The sequence below is a fragment of the Rhododendron vialii genome, chromosome 1a, assembly GCF_030253575.1.
Source record: "Rhododendron vialii isolate Sample 1 chromosome 1a, ASM3025357v1".
Taxonomy (NCBI): domain Eukaryota; kingdom Viridiplantae; phylum Streptophyta; class Magnoliopsida; order Ericales; family Ericaceae; genus Rhododendron; species Rhododendron vialii.
The window spans coordinates 48,625,598-48,639,736 of NC_080557.1; the positions used below are offsets into that span (position 1 = coordinate 48,625,598).

At 40.6% G+C, this 14,139-nt stretch overlaps 2 protein-coding genes across 6 annotated transcripts in view; both read left to right on the forward strand.

The window, feature by feature from the left end:
• Positions 1-14,139, forward strand: part of LOC131304791 (DEAD-box ATP-dependent RNA helicase 10-like) — a 29,958-nt gene that overhangs the window by 15,383 nt on the left and 436 nt on the right. The window contains exons 7-13 of one of the 4 annotated variants that reach the window (XM_058332204.1): positions 649-690; positions 784-858; positions 10,447-10,593; positions 10,721-10,858; positions 11,565-11,676; positions 12,201-12,289; positions 13,215-13,984. In XM_058332204.1, the coding sequence (XP_058188187.1) occupies positions 649-690; positions 784-858; positions 10,447-10,593; positions 10,721-10,858; positions 11,565-11,676; positions 12,201-12,289; positions 13,215-13,217 (606 nt within the window). In that variant the 3' untranslated portion in view covers positions 13,218-13,984. Of the gene's footprint in view, positions 1-648; positions 691-783; positions 859-10,446; positions 10,594-10,720; positions 10,859-11,564; positions 11,677-12,200; positions 12,290-12,808; positions 12,933-13,214; positions 13,985-14,139 lie in introns of those variants that run through there. The other 3 variants (XM_058332191.1, XM_058332197.1, XM_058332183.1) reach the window with 3 other exon arrangements.
• Positions 2,980-4,919, forward strand: LOC131304824 (uncharacterized). Of its 2 annotated transcripts, none has more exons than XM_058332249.1 (2): positions 2,980-4,260; positions 4,577-4,919. In XM_058332249.1, exons 1-2 carry the CDS (start codon positions 3,141-3,143, stop codon positions 4,609-4,611), a joined length of 1,155 nt encoding a protein of 384 aa, XP_058188232.1. In that variant the 5' UTR covers positions 2,980-3,140; the 3' UTR covers positions 4,612-4,919. The 2 variants fall into 2 exon arrangements, with proteins under 2 accessions (XP_058188232.1, XP_058188223.1); XM_058332240.1 differs by having other exon boundaries at positions 2,980-4,338; positions 4,577-4,727.

Below are 14,139 nucleotides of genomic sequence, written 5' to 3' on the forward strand. Positions count from 1 at the left end.
TAGGCTTAAGGAGATATTGAACACTCAACACTCAAACCTAAGAGTTTGATGTTGGATAATAGGTTCCCTATGGCCTTGCCTCTTCTGAGAAGGAATTTCATGCAATCCTCAACGTGTTAAGATGCTTAATTGGATTTAACTTGCATGAAAGGAAAATAATATGAAGTTCAAGAAAGCCTTATGCTTTGAATGTGGGGAGTCCAAAAGCAGGGTTTCAAAGATTGGGTGACTTGTACTCCTGCATTCTATGATGTGTGTTCACATACTCTACCCTAAGTTGGCAGTGATTCAAAGACCCAAAAAGGAAAGGAGAAAGCCTTCCTTTGGCTGTGAAGTCTCTGCTTCTGCCAGTGCATTTGTATGTATGTGATGGGATTTTCTACTGATTCTCAGTCACTTGATTGTGTTTGGAAAGAATCAAGCTACAGCAATTTTCCATTAAATCGTCTGTTGTTACTTTTTTTCCTCATTTGGTCCAACTTCTAGTATGATGGATGATGGAAGCAGGAAAGGGCACTTAGTGGTGTTATTTTATAGGAACCATGTTTAATATATTTGGTGATTCGAAACTATGTTTTAAAACCTACAAGTTAGGAGAAAGAGTCGTTAAAGGGCTGAAATGACCAAGTTCCTCCTTGTTTGATGCAGGTGCGGAAGCTCCAGAGGGCTTGTCTGAGGAATCCCGTCAAGGTATTCTAAATTACTATCTATCACTGCATCGTATATTGTTCTTAATTTTATTCATTAGTTTCATGACTAACGTCAAGTTGTAATTACTTCCAGATTGAGGCCTCATCTAAATATTCCACTGTTGATACCCTAAAGCAACAATATCTTTTGGTGCCTTCAATGCACAAGGTTTCCTTCTATACCATTTTGTGTTGTATGCCGTTTTTCATCTTTTTGAAAATTTTGAAAATGAATGCCAACTAGGGTATTGCTTTGTCGACAGCATTTATTTTGGATTTAAGGAAGAGCGATAATCTGCAAAATTGAGGGGAAAAGGGGGAAAACCGTGAATCCTTTAGGTTTATTCTACTACAGAAGTATGGTTGTTTGGGTTATGCATGAAACTGTTGCTCAAGGAGCAGCTATCAGTGTCTTAGTGGAAAATTTGATCCAGCCGAAGTGGGAATGAAAAGGCTAAAATATATCTTTTTTCAGTGGTTAAAGCTTGTGTTTATACTCCTGAGGTCATTACGAAATAGCAGATGAATGGTTTTCTTTTCTCTCTCCTCATCACCCCACCTCCCCACACCCACCCCGAAAATATAAACTTTAAAAACAGGAGGGATTGTTTCCAACCTTTCAAACTAATTTACTTCACCTTGGTATAGTGATTGGGAAACCATGTAGTCACCTTTTGTCCTGAAAGGAACATGTGACCAACAATTTATGTAGCTGAAGCAAGGTTTGCCTCCGTGATCCCCTCTCATTACTGCATTTCTGTAGGCCTGAATTGATTTGATGCAAACCAAATCAAGGGTAAGATTCATGAAAGAGACAAATCCCAAAATGGGATACAAGGAGAAAAAACTCTCTATATTCTTTTATCAATACATCAAAAAAGCTACCTAATGAGCACCCTAGACTCCTATTTATAGACCCTCTACTACAAAGGACTAAGAAAGACATACATACCCTTAAACCTACTGCATCAGACTCACCCTCTTAAAAAAAACAACTTGTCCTCAAGTTGGACACAAGACTCAAGACAACTAAATAAAGAAAACATAGAACTATTTATTATGCAGCTCTAGAGTAGGCATGTGACTGCATTTCCTTAATTTACGTCACCCTCATGCAATAACCCATCTTCAATACGAGCTTTCGTTTGTGTACATCCACTGTCCTTGCTTATGTGCCAAGAAATCACCCATTTGTCATGTCTCTTGTTAATCAAAATATCTTCAGAGTAGCTCATCATAAACACCCCCAAGTCGTGCCAAACCCTATCCACCTTAGCACGTTGAAAAGTCACCGCACAATGTTCAAAACTTGCTTGCTTGAAGACAAAACCCAAAGGGTCAACAAGCTGTCCTAAATCATCTTTTCCCTATTTCGGTAATACCGAATGGAGTGTACTAGGAAAAAGAACCAATTTGATCACCCCTTGCACCATGTGCAACTCGGAAGGCAAATAATGGAAGCAATCAGGAAGTTTTGGCTCTCCAAAATCTCCAACCATTGGTGGATGATCTAAAACGACTTCATCCATCTTCGGTGACACAACTAAAGCATAAGGAACTTCTTCTATCACTTCCTTGCTTTCTTGCCAAGTCATAAGGAAGCTTTCCTTGATCATATTAACAAGCGTTCCCTCTTCATTGTCAACACAATACTCTTCTTCAAACCCATCATAGATGGGCACATCTTCCGGTTCACCACTCTTAAAGACGAGATCATCTTCAAAATTACTTCTAATCTGGTAGGCATTATCAAACTTAAGATCTTCTCCAATCTCCAATATGGAGTCACCTTCAAGATCATTTCCAAGTTCCTCATTTGGGAACTCATCAAAGACGGGGAGGACTTTGAAACTGTTAGATGATGGATCTATTTGTATCTAGTGTAATTATATGTCTTATCATGTAATTAGTTTAAGTATCTAGGACCGTAGTGCAATTATTATACAGCTTGTATATATATTTTTTACGTTGAATGAAATTAACTCTAATGGGTTTTCTCCCTATTATGATTACCCTAAAACTGAACATGGTATCAGAGCGATAGAACCTGGCGACCTACGACGTTCTTCTCGTCGCTGCGTGAACAGTACTTTCGGGTGAACAGTGATCGTGAACAGTGGCGTGAACAGTGCGTGAACAGTTATCGCGTGAACAGTGATCGTGAACAGTGGTCGCGTGAACAGTGATCGTGAACAGTGATCTCGTGAACAGTGCTTTGTGAACAGTTCTTCGATCAGTCGGGGTTTGCCGTCACCGTCGATCAGATTTGTTCTCGCCGATCAAATCTATTTTTTTTCTTTTTCAACACTGTTTCAGTCAGATCCGAAGGTGTTCAGTTGATTTTTTTTGAGGTTCTAGGGTTTTTGGAACCTTTATTTATTATTTTTGGAGTTCTAAAGTTGCTGGGAACATTGTTTATTGTTTATTTGGCATTATTGTTCTGCTTTCAAGATGTCAGAAGAGAAAAAACAGGCTTCCGCTAGTGGCAAGGATGAGTTGAGTCGTGTAGGGACTCTGGATAACTCTCCACTAGATATTTGTCCCATCAAACTGGATGGCACAAATTATTTACTTTGGTCTCGTACTTTTACATTAGCCATTGAAGCTAAAGGGATGTCTGAGTTCATTGAAGGCCCTGTTACTGAGCCTACTACTGATGTTGAACTCAAGACGTTTAAGTCTCGTCGATCTTTAGCCATGACTTGGTTGTTTAATTCTATGAAGGCTGATATTCGTAGTCCTTTCTTGCTTCTTAACACTCCATATCAGATTTGGACTATTGCCACACAGACTTATTCTCAGCAGGGCAATGATGCTCAGTGTTTTGAGTTGCGAAAGCGACTTCGTACTATGGATCAACACAATCGATCTGTTGCTGTTTACTTTGCTGATCTTAGTGGGGCCTGGCAAGAATTTGATTATTATCAGGGGTTTCAAGCAGTCTGTTCCGTTGATGCTGGTGCTTGGTTAAAAAGAATAGAGAAAGAGCGTGTGTATGACTTTCTTGCTGGTCTTGATGTGGAGTATGATCCAATTAGAGTGCAGGTGTTGGGTCGTGTTCCGTTTCCATCTTTGGGCGAGGCCTATGCCATTGTTCAACAGGAGGAGAGCAGAAGGGGTGCTATGTTACAAGCTCCTACTTTTGATCGTTCTGCATTGGTTGCTATTCCGCAGGGACAGTTTGGGTCTGGCAGTGGAAAGTCTCAGTCTGGTACTACTAGTGGGATCATAGACCGTATGTCACTCCAGTGTGATTATTGCCACAACACTGGACATACCAAGGATTTTTGTTGGAAGTTACATGGTCGTCCTTCTCGTGGGCGAGGCAGTGGACGTGGAGGTCGAGGTCGTGGTCCCGGGCGTTCTCAGGCTCAGGCACATGTTTCAGAGTTTGCTACCTTGTCTGATTCTGGGTTCAGTACAGGAGTTCAGTCACCTTCTGATTCTGTTGGCGGTTTCTCTCAGAGGGAGATGCAAGCTCTCAGGCGTCTTATGGCTCAGGCTGATTCTTCCTCTACTATAGCTCCTACTTCCACAGCAGCTCCTACTGCATCCTATTTTGCTCATTCAGGTATTCCAGCTAGTGCATTTACTGCCTCCTCTGGTATTCCTTGGATTATCGATTCTGGTGCTTCAGATCATATGACAGGTTGTTCCTCTGTTTTTGATTCTTATTCCACTTGTTCTGGTAAGGATAAAGTTCGAATTGCCGATGGATCGTTCTCTGCTATTTCAGGGAAAGGTTCCGTTCGCTATTCTCCCTCTATCTCTCTCTCTCTTCAGTCCTCCATATTCCAAACTTTGCCACTAACCTTCTTTCAGTTAGTAGTTTTACACATTCTGCAAACTGTTCTGTGACATTTTTTCCTACTCACTGTATCTTTCAGGAACTGGAAACGGGGAAGGTGATTGGCAGTGGTAAAGCACATGGTGGTATCTATTATCTGGAGCATGCACCTCATCCATCTCAGCCATCTTTATCATGTGGACAAGCTCTACGGGCAGATATGAGTTCCACTCTTTCTTTGTTACATCAGTGGCACCGTAGATTGGGTCATCCCTCTTTTGGGATATTAGAGAAATTTTTTCCTACTTTAATTAAACATTGTCCTAGGGATCAGTTTTTTTGTGAAGCTTGTGAGTTTGGAAAACATAAACGCTCTTTTTATGCACCTATTAATAAACGAAGTGATTCTCCATTTATGGTTATCCATTCTGATGTTTGGGGTCCTTCTCCTGTTACTTCTTTAAAGGGCTATCGATGGTTTGTTACTTTTATTGATTGTTATTCTCGTGCCACATGGGTGTACTTACTCCAGTCAAAAAATGAAGTATTTTCCTGCTTCAAATCTTTTCATAAGATGGTGTGCACTCAATTTGATACACATATTAAAATTCTTCGGAGTGATAATGGGACTGAGTATATTGATAAGATTTTTCGGACATATCTAGATGATAATGGTATTATTTTTCAGACGACTTGCGTTGACACTCCACAACAAAATGGAGTCGCTGAGCGTAAAAATCGTCATCTTGCTAAGGTCGCTCGATCTCTTTTGTTCACTATGAATGTTCCCAAATATTTATGGGGAGAAGCTATTTTAACTGCTACATATCTTATCAACCGTATGCCATCAAGTGTCCTTAATTTTAAAACACCTATTGAGTGCCTGCCAAGCAGTTGTCGAGTTACGACTCTTCCACCTAGGGTGTTTGGTTGTGTGTGTTTTGTTCATGCCCCAAAACCTTCTGGGGGCAAGCTAGGACATAAAGCCCATAAGTGTATTTTTGTTGGGTACTCTCCTACCCAAAAAGGCTATAAGTGTTACGATCCTTATTCAAGGAAGATGTTTGTCTCTATGGATGTTACCTTTTGGGAAACAGAGGTTTTTTATTCTCCCTCTAAACCATCTCTTCAGGGGGAGCATCAACAGGAGGAAGAGATGTTTACCTTTTATAATCATAGTGAGGGGGAGAAATTTTTCTATGATCATAGTGAAGGGGAGAAGGAAAACACTGGAGAGGAACCAGTATTTGTTGAAAGGGAAACACATCATATTGGTGGTGACATTGAGGAACAACTACCTGCACGACAACGACTGCAGGGAGCTGGCTTACAGAGGTATGCTAGACGGAAAAATGGAAAGTCTTCATGTACGTTACCACTTTGTCAATCACAATCACCCAATCCAGTTCCAAATTCCTCAGCTGACTCTTCTGGTAATGATTCTTCTCTTATTGAACCTCCTCCTATGGATCCTGACAATCTTCCTATTGCTATTCGAAAAGGTGTTAGATCTTGTACTCAACATCCTATTTCACAGTTTGTTTCTTATGACCGTTTGTCTCCTTCGTACCATGCATTTGTCTCTTCTCTTTCTTCTATATCTATTCCACAGAATTGGCAGGATGCATTCAAGATACCTAAGTGGAAAGGAGCTATGGTAGAAGAGATGACCGCTTTGAAAAAGAATGGCACCTGGGATCTAGTGTCACTTCCAGGAGGGAAGAAACCAGTGGGCTGCAAGTGGGTGTTCATTATTAAGCAAAAGGCTGATGGTACAGTTGAGAGATACAAGGCAAGGCTTGTTGCCAGAGGTTTTACTCAAACTTATGGTATTGACTATGAGGAGACGTTTGCTCCGGTAGCGAAGATGAATTCTGTGCGAGCTCTTCTCTCGTGTGCTGCCCACTTGAATTGGCCTCTTCAACAGTTTGATGTGAAAAATGCATTTCTCCATGGTGATTTAGAGGAGGAAGTTTATATGGATATTCCACCAGGTTTCTCTTCTCTTGCAAGTGAAGGAAAGGTGTGTAGATTAAAGAAGGCACTTTATGGGCTGAAGCAGTCACCTAGAGCCTGGTTTGGCAGGTTTTCTAAGGCTATGCTGAGTTTTGGTTACAAGCAGAGCCATGCAGATCATACGATGTTTATCCGGCGAAGTAATGGTAAGATTGCTGTCCTTATTGTTTATGTTGATGACATAATAATGACAGGCAACGATGTGAGTGAGATTCATAACCTTAAGTCTCGTCTAGCTCAAGAGTTCGAGATTAAGGACTTGGGATCATTGAGATACTTCCTTGGAATGGAAGTAGCGAGGTCTGATAGAGGTATCTTTATTTCCCAACGCAAGTATATACTTGATTTTTTGGAAGAGACAGGCATGTTGGGCTGTAGACCTGCAGATTCTCCTATTGAGGCGAATCATCATCTTAGTGGAGATGTGGGGGAGCGTACTGATAAAGAGAGGTATCAGCGACTTGTGGGTCGACTAATATACTTGGCCCACACTCGACCAGATATTACTTATGCAGTAGGTGTTGTTAGTCAGTTTATGCATGATTCTCGTACTTCACATCTAGATGCAGTTTACCGTATTTTGAGGTATCTAAAATCAGCTCCAGGAAAAGGAATTTTGTTCTCTAATCATGGCCATTTGCGATTGGAGGCATTCACTGATGCTGACTGGGCTGGTTCTGTGGATGATAGGCGCTCTGCTTCTGGCTATTGCACTTTCCTTGGGGGTAATCTGATTACCTGGCGAAGTAAGAAGCAATCGGTAGTCGCTAGGTCTAGCGCAGAAGCTGAATATAGAGCTATGGCTAATGGTGTTTGTGAGCTCTTGTGGCTCCAAACTTTGTTACTTGATTTGGGGTTTGCTGATAGTGTTCCGATGAAACTTTACTGCGACAATAAAGCTGCCATTAACATTGCTCATAATCCCGTTCAGCATGACAGAACGAAGCACATAGAGATTGATCGACACTTCATCAAGGAAAAATTGAACAAGGGTTTGATATGTATGCCGTTTGTGAGATCTGAAGATCAGTTAGCTGATATATTCACAAAAGGGCTGGGTAGCAAGAGTTTTTATCCTATTGTGTTTAAGTTGGGCTTGATTGATATCTTCGCACCAACTTGAGGGGGAGTGTTAGATGATGGATCTATTTGTATCTAGTGTAATTATATGTCTTATCATGTAATTAGTTTAAGTATCTAGGACCGTAGTGCAATTATTATACAGCTTGTATATATATTTTTTACGTTGAATGAAATTAACTCTAATGGGTTTTCTCCCTATTATGATTACCCTAAAACTGAACAGAAACCACCATCTTTAAAATCAGCTCCAAGCTCTTCAAGTGAGAGCTCATCAAAGATAGGAATATCATGTGAGAACTCATCACAATAACATTGCTCCTCGTCCTTCTCAAATGCATCCGGTTTGAGGCTCGTCTCTTCCTCTAGCACATCCGGTTTGAGATTTTCATAGGACTTGGAATCATAGTAACCATCAATATTCTTGAATGAAACAGACAAACGTTGCAACTTTTTCTCTAAAGTAGCAACTTCTCTTTTCAGTAACATTAGTTGCATCCAGGGCCGGCCCAAGGGTTTTGAGTGCCCAAGGCCAAATTTAAAAAAGTGTGCCCCTAATACTTAACAATTTTTACAGCAACGATCAAAATACGAGAAAGCCAAACCAATATAAAATTCTACTAATTATTACATACGAACACAAAATACAAAGTCTTCAAATAGGCAAATACATATTATCTCAATAACGCATGAATATCACTTGAATACTACTCGTCTTGCATTTCTAGAAGCAAAAATTCCTCGTGACAAATTCCTTCACTTGAAATCCACATCTACGGAAACACAACCTAACAGTCTATGTGACCACCAAAAAAAATTATTGAGAAAATAAATGAAAATAGTACTACATTGAGTCTCAGCAAACCCTAGTTCAGAAAAAGAAATTCGCCCAAAAAAAAAAAAATTTGCAGTAAAATCGTTGGAGATAATAGTAAATAAGTACCCGTAAGTAGAAGTATAACGTAGAATCAGCTGGTAAAATCGACCATCGTAGGTCTCTCTACCTGCTCACTGTCGTGCAATCCTCTCACTCTAGATTTTTACTCTCTAATTCTCTATCGCTGCTAGTCTAGGAGAATTTGCTAGTAGTATATCCTGTGATACAAACTTGTGTAGACACGGTGTGTGGTGTGTATAGCTAGGGTGTTGTGGAGAGATATACCTGATGGAGTACTATTGGAGATTCATGGAGCATACATTGAGACGGCAAATGGGGTTTTCTTTTTTTGTTTTTGATGATAAGGTTGGAGAGATTGGTGCAATGGAGAGAGAGAGAGAGAGAGTTTTTGGGTCATGGAGAGAGAGAGAGAGTTTCGATAATGGACCAATTAGTTCTCTGATTTACAAAAATGCCACCGAGTTTTTGGGTCATCTGAGTTTTTGGGCCTTTATTTGCATGTTGAATGAGCATTTTTTATGGTATTGGGCTAAAAAAGAGTCCTTGTCAAACCCAAATACTAAAAAAATTGGAGTGCCTAAAAAATTGGACATTTTTAGGGTGCCCAAGGCCCAGGCCTCTTGGGGTTGGGCCAGCTCTGGTTGCACCTTATCATACAAGGTAGCAACTTCTTCAGTCAACTCTTTAATCTCATTCCTATTTTCATTTGAATTGCAATCATTTTCCCTTCCACATTGTGGAATAACATTCAATCCTTCACCATTATTCACCCAAAATCCTCTACCTCCACCTTCCCTTCTTCCTTTAACTCTATCCCTAAGTGTATGAGTCATTCCAATGATAAAATCAGCCAATTCAATCACAAACCCAGTCAACTCAGTCCCAAAACCAGTCAACTCAGCAATTTTTCAACCCAAACCAGTCAACTCAGCATACAACTCAGCCAAAATACTTAAACCAAGTTAACTCAGTCACCAAACAGCCTCAAATACCCAACAAAACTATGGAAATCGTCACTAATCGCAGCAAATCACAACAAACGAGACAAAACCAGCCAAAATCAAACCTGTAAATTGCTTGACAGAGGCTGAAACCACTGGGTCAAGCTCGAAACCCTTGATTCGCAAACCCAAATACTGAATCGAGTGTCCGAACAGTGCTTCGAGGACCTAAATAGCAGTTTGCAGGTCTGGGCTCTTGTTTTGAGTGCCGAAATGCACTTGAATCACGAATTCAAGGCTCGAAACAAGTAGAACAGTTGCTGTTTGAGTGATTCGAGGCTGGAAATCACTGATTCAAGTTGAATCGAGGGTTGTTCCAAGCACTTCGCACACTGTACAGGTACTGAAATGGTCCGAAACAGGCAGATCTGGTCTCGAAAGGATGGATTAGGCTTTGAAAATGACTGGGTATTGTTCGAAATCCCAAAACGAGTGCCCTAGGGTGCTTGAACAAGTCCGAAAATGGTTGAACAGCACTCGAAATGCTCTGAATCAGGTCAGAATAGGGTTTTGATGTCTGTAATAGCAAGAATCAGCTTTGAAATGGTCGATTCTGTAAGTTTAGGGGTCGAAATCGAGATGTAAGAGCTGGGTTTGAGCAGATCTGTTGGTTTTGAGTGGAATAGGGGCTCCGGCGAGGTTTTCCGGCGCCGTTTTAGGGTTCGGGCGAGGTTCAGGTTTTTGGCGAGGGTTCCGGCGAGATGAACAGTGGGGATCGAGCCGATTGAGCCTAGAAGCTCTAATTCCAAATACCAAATGATGCAAACCAAATCAAGGGTAAGATTCATGAAAGAAACGAATCCCAAAATGGGATACAAGGAGCAAAAGCTCTCTACATTCTTTTATCAATGCATCAAAAAAGCTACCTAATGAGCACTCTAGACTCCTATTTATAGACCCTCTACTACAAAGGACTCAAAAAGACATACATACCCTTAAACCTACTGCATCATAATTTTTAATTGTTGTCCACAGGAGTGCTATCTCATATATATCCTGACTGAGATGTCTACAAGTACATCAATGGTTTTCACTCGAACATGTGATTCAACAAGCCTTCTGGCTCTAATGCTTCGAAACCTTGGTCTAAGAGCCATACCAATTAGTGGTCAAATGAGCCAGGTACGTATATGGATGTTTTGTATTAGTTGACTGCATATGTTTGTTTGCCTTGTTTGTAATAGTCAGTGGTCTTTTTATCGCATGCTATTATTCCCAATATGCCCTCACCTTGTTTCACTCATGGCAGGCCAAAAGACTTGGAGCCTTGAACAAGTTCAAAGCTAGGGAGTGTAATATCCTTGTGTGCACTGATGTGGCCAGTAGAGGGCTTGATATTCCAAACGTTGATTTGGTTATCAATTATGATATCCCCTCAAATTCAAAGGTCAGGCTCAATTAGTACTTTGTGTTAAATTGTGTATATGGTATCTCATACCTGTCATTTGCATCTGGGGTCTTTGCTGTTTTCCTGCTGTAGTTTTGGCGTGGGTTCGTTTACTTTAGAAGTTATGCATTCATTGTCCCCTTCTCCACCGAAGAACAATCTTTTCTTTCTAGCAAGTACCATTTAATATTCGTAATCACCATATACAATCTAGAGTTTGTTTCAAAATTAGGTCTGACCCGGTGGAACAGTGTTCTGTTTCGGTGGAAAGTTTTCTGTTTCATCTTATGTCTTTATTTGTTGGCATTGTCTCAATTAGTAATCACAGTTGTTGATTAAATTTCATCTTTTAACTAACACCTGGGTTATATGGTATGTGTCCTATTTGTTTGAGGTTGGAGTATGTGGTCTCCCTGTCTCACGAGTCAGGCTTGTTCACTTTCTCTTCTTCTTTTTTTGAGTTTATTTCTAGTGCTCCTAAATTGTTACTCTTACCGAATTTCTTACATTTGTCAACTTTTGCCGTACTTATTTCATTATTTTCGTATGGATTCTTGAAATCCCCTTGTTAGTCACAAGCATGCCTGGACATCGTGACAATTAATGCGCTGTGGATGCTAAAGTTACTGTAATTTAGGGAAAGAAAGTTGTTATCCTCCCTTAATCTGCTGATTCTTATTGTTGCCATATATGAAATGTCCTGTAGGATTACATACATCGAGTTGGAAGAACTGCTCGGGCAGGGCGATCTGGTGTTGCAATCTCAATAGTCAGTCAGTACGAGTTCGAGTGGTATTTGCAGATAGAGAATCTTATGGGTAGGCAACGAATGTTTCGTTTGTTATTATAGGTGTTCACAGTTCAGATGAAAGAAGCTTATTCGTTCTTCTGGTGCAAGAAACACAAAAGTTAAACTGAGCCATTGAAACCATGAAACCACTAGTGGAATGCAGTTTCGTTTACTTCCGTATTACAGTTCCAAGCCTATTCCTATCACCTCTAACTCCTTTTAAGTTAAGCAGACATTTTCACATTATACACCTGATGATTTTATGAACTTTGGACCAATTTCATCCTTCATCCACTTATCCAATATAATTATGTGTCATCATTTAGCAATATTAATCATGGATTCATGAGGTCAACCAGGACCAAACCACTCTAAAATAAAACTGGTTCAAACTGTACAAATCACTCTGGTGGCCGGTACAACGGTTCAATTCCCTCTTTTTTTGGGGTGTGGGTTGGCGGGGGGGGGGGGGGGGGGGGGGGGGGGGGGGGGGGGGGGGATGTTAATCCATGGGCAAGTCTTCTTAAGACTAGCATTATGTTTTTCTTTCAGGGAAGAAGCTGCCGTTGTTTCCATCTCAAGAAGAAGAAGTTCTGCTGCTGTTAGAGCGCGTCTCAGAGGCGAGAAGAATATCCATTATGGTATTGACTTCTTAGCTTTTCTATTTTTATCTGCAGTTAGCTTGCCTACCAATTAATAACCTGGACTTGGAACACCTGTTGTAGCAATTGGGATTTGGGACCTAGCGAGTGATTGCGGTCTTCTTGTCTAGGCAATTGATGAAGTTTTATTGAAAGTTGTCTCATGTGGCCTTTTGCCAGCTTTAGCTGTATCGTAATGTTCTCTTGATGTCTTTGTGTTCTATGGCATTCATCGTATTTAGCTGCCTTGGATCTAATTTTACCAGTAGGAGTTTGAGTGATAAAATGGGACTTCAGGTTGAAGCCAGAACCTAGTCAATTGGATTTCATCCATTGGTGATTTATCAGTTCCATCAGCAAACAAATGATGCTAGTCAAAAATTGTACAAATTTACGATGACATTAGTCTCTGATCCGCCATAGTAGTTTCCAGATATGTTTTGATTCTTGATTCAATGGAATGCTTGTGATGATAGCATATCTCTATGTTGTGAACACTTCTTTGACTTTTTGGTACAGACATCGTCCACTAAAGTTAGTCATTTTGACATGCCAAATTAACTGATTTAGACGATTGGAGTGAGAAACAAAGAGGGGATACCCAATCCGGACCGATCTTAAAGGCACACCATTTTCATCCCCGTCACCAGCCAGCCCCAACCCAGATGCACTCTAATCAGATGCTGGGATAATTGAGGAGAAAATAGAAAAATGAAGTGTCTAAGGAATTTGTTGAAAGACATTTTTAAAGTAATATCCACTGGAAGATTGTTTGGTGCTCTGAACCTTATTTCGTCTAATTAGTTGTCTGTGCGCTTGTTGCCTGAATAAGCCCTTTTCAAGTTTGGCATGGGATTGCTTGGCCCCATGCTTGGCTGTGCATGGATGCCTTACCCGCCACCCTTGATAATTCACCTTTTCACAGTAAGCAGTGGCATATTTTCAGCTGGAAAAGCACCAGTGATCTTAATAAGCTTAAGAAGAACTATGCACCATCTAGAGGAAGAGCTCGTAGGACTCAAGCAAGAGAAGATCAAGCAGAGGGAGCAGCTTCGACCATGGAGAGGTGATTACAGATGATGGTGGGAGTAGACATGGAAGCCTCAGAGTTGCCCCCACTGTATGGTGTGTTGTAACCAAACTGAGCCTTGTGTCCCAATCAATTGGGGTCAGCTACATGAATCCTGTTTTTCTATTGAGCTCTGTCTAGAGTACCTCTTCATTTAGATTTAGTAAGCCCAAGTCCTTTCGACTGTAGGGCGTGTCGTCATCTCATAAAAGCATGTCCAAAAGTTTATGTGGAAGCTGAAATGTGCTGGGTTCTGCGCTCTAGTCCAAACAAGGATGATGGTTCAGGTTCCGATATCCAGAATTCGATAGTCAAAGCCAACTCGAGTGATGGTTGGACCCAAGTTAGCCACAGAAATGCAAGGAAAGATGGGTTAGTTTCCTTAATGATCATAAAGGAGTACTTGTTCCACTGGTTCACTGAGCGAGAGCACAAAAGCCTCCTTTATAAGAAATACCTAAAGAGCTGGAGTGCCTTGAGAGTGGCTTTTGTGTGCCTAATTGTTTGTATAGGTACTACTGTAACTGTATACGTCTGTTTAAGTTTTATGATGACATTTGTTGTAAATAGTGGATTAAATAAAACCCAATTGTTTGGTTAATTAATCGTAAGGAAAAATGTTGTCATATTGGTTGGTTAATAGTTCCACTAGAGCACAAGGTTCCTAGGTTGTTGAAGTTCTTTTCTTTTCCTTTTTTCCTGGAAGCCCCTATTAATGTTCACCATTGCATATTTAGCGTAGAGTCGTCATTTCAACTTTATTAACATTCTGGAAGAAACA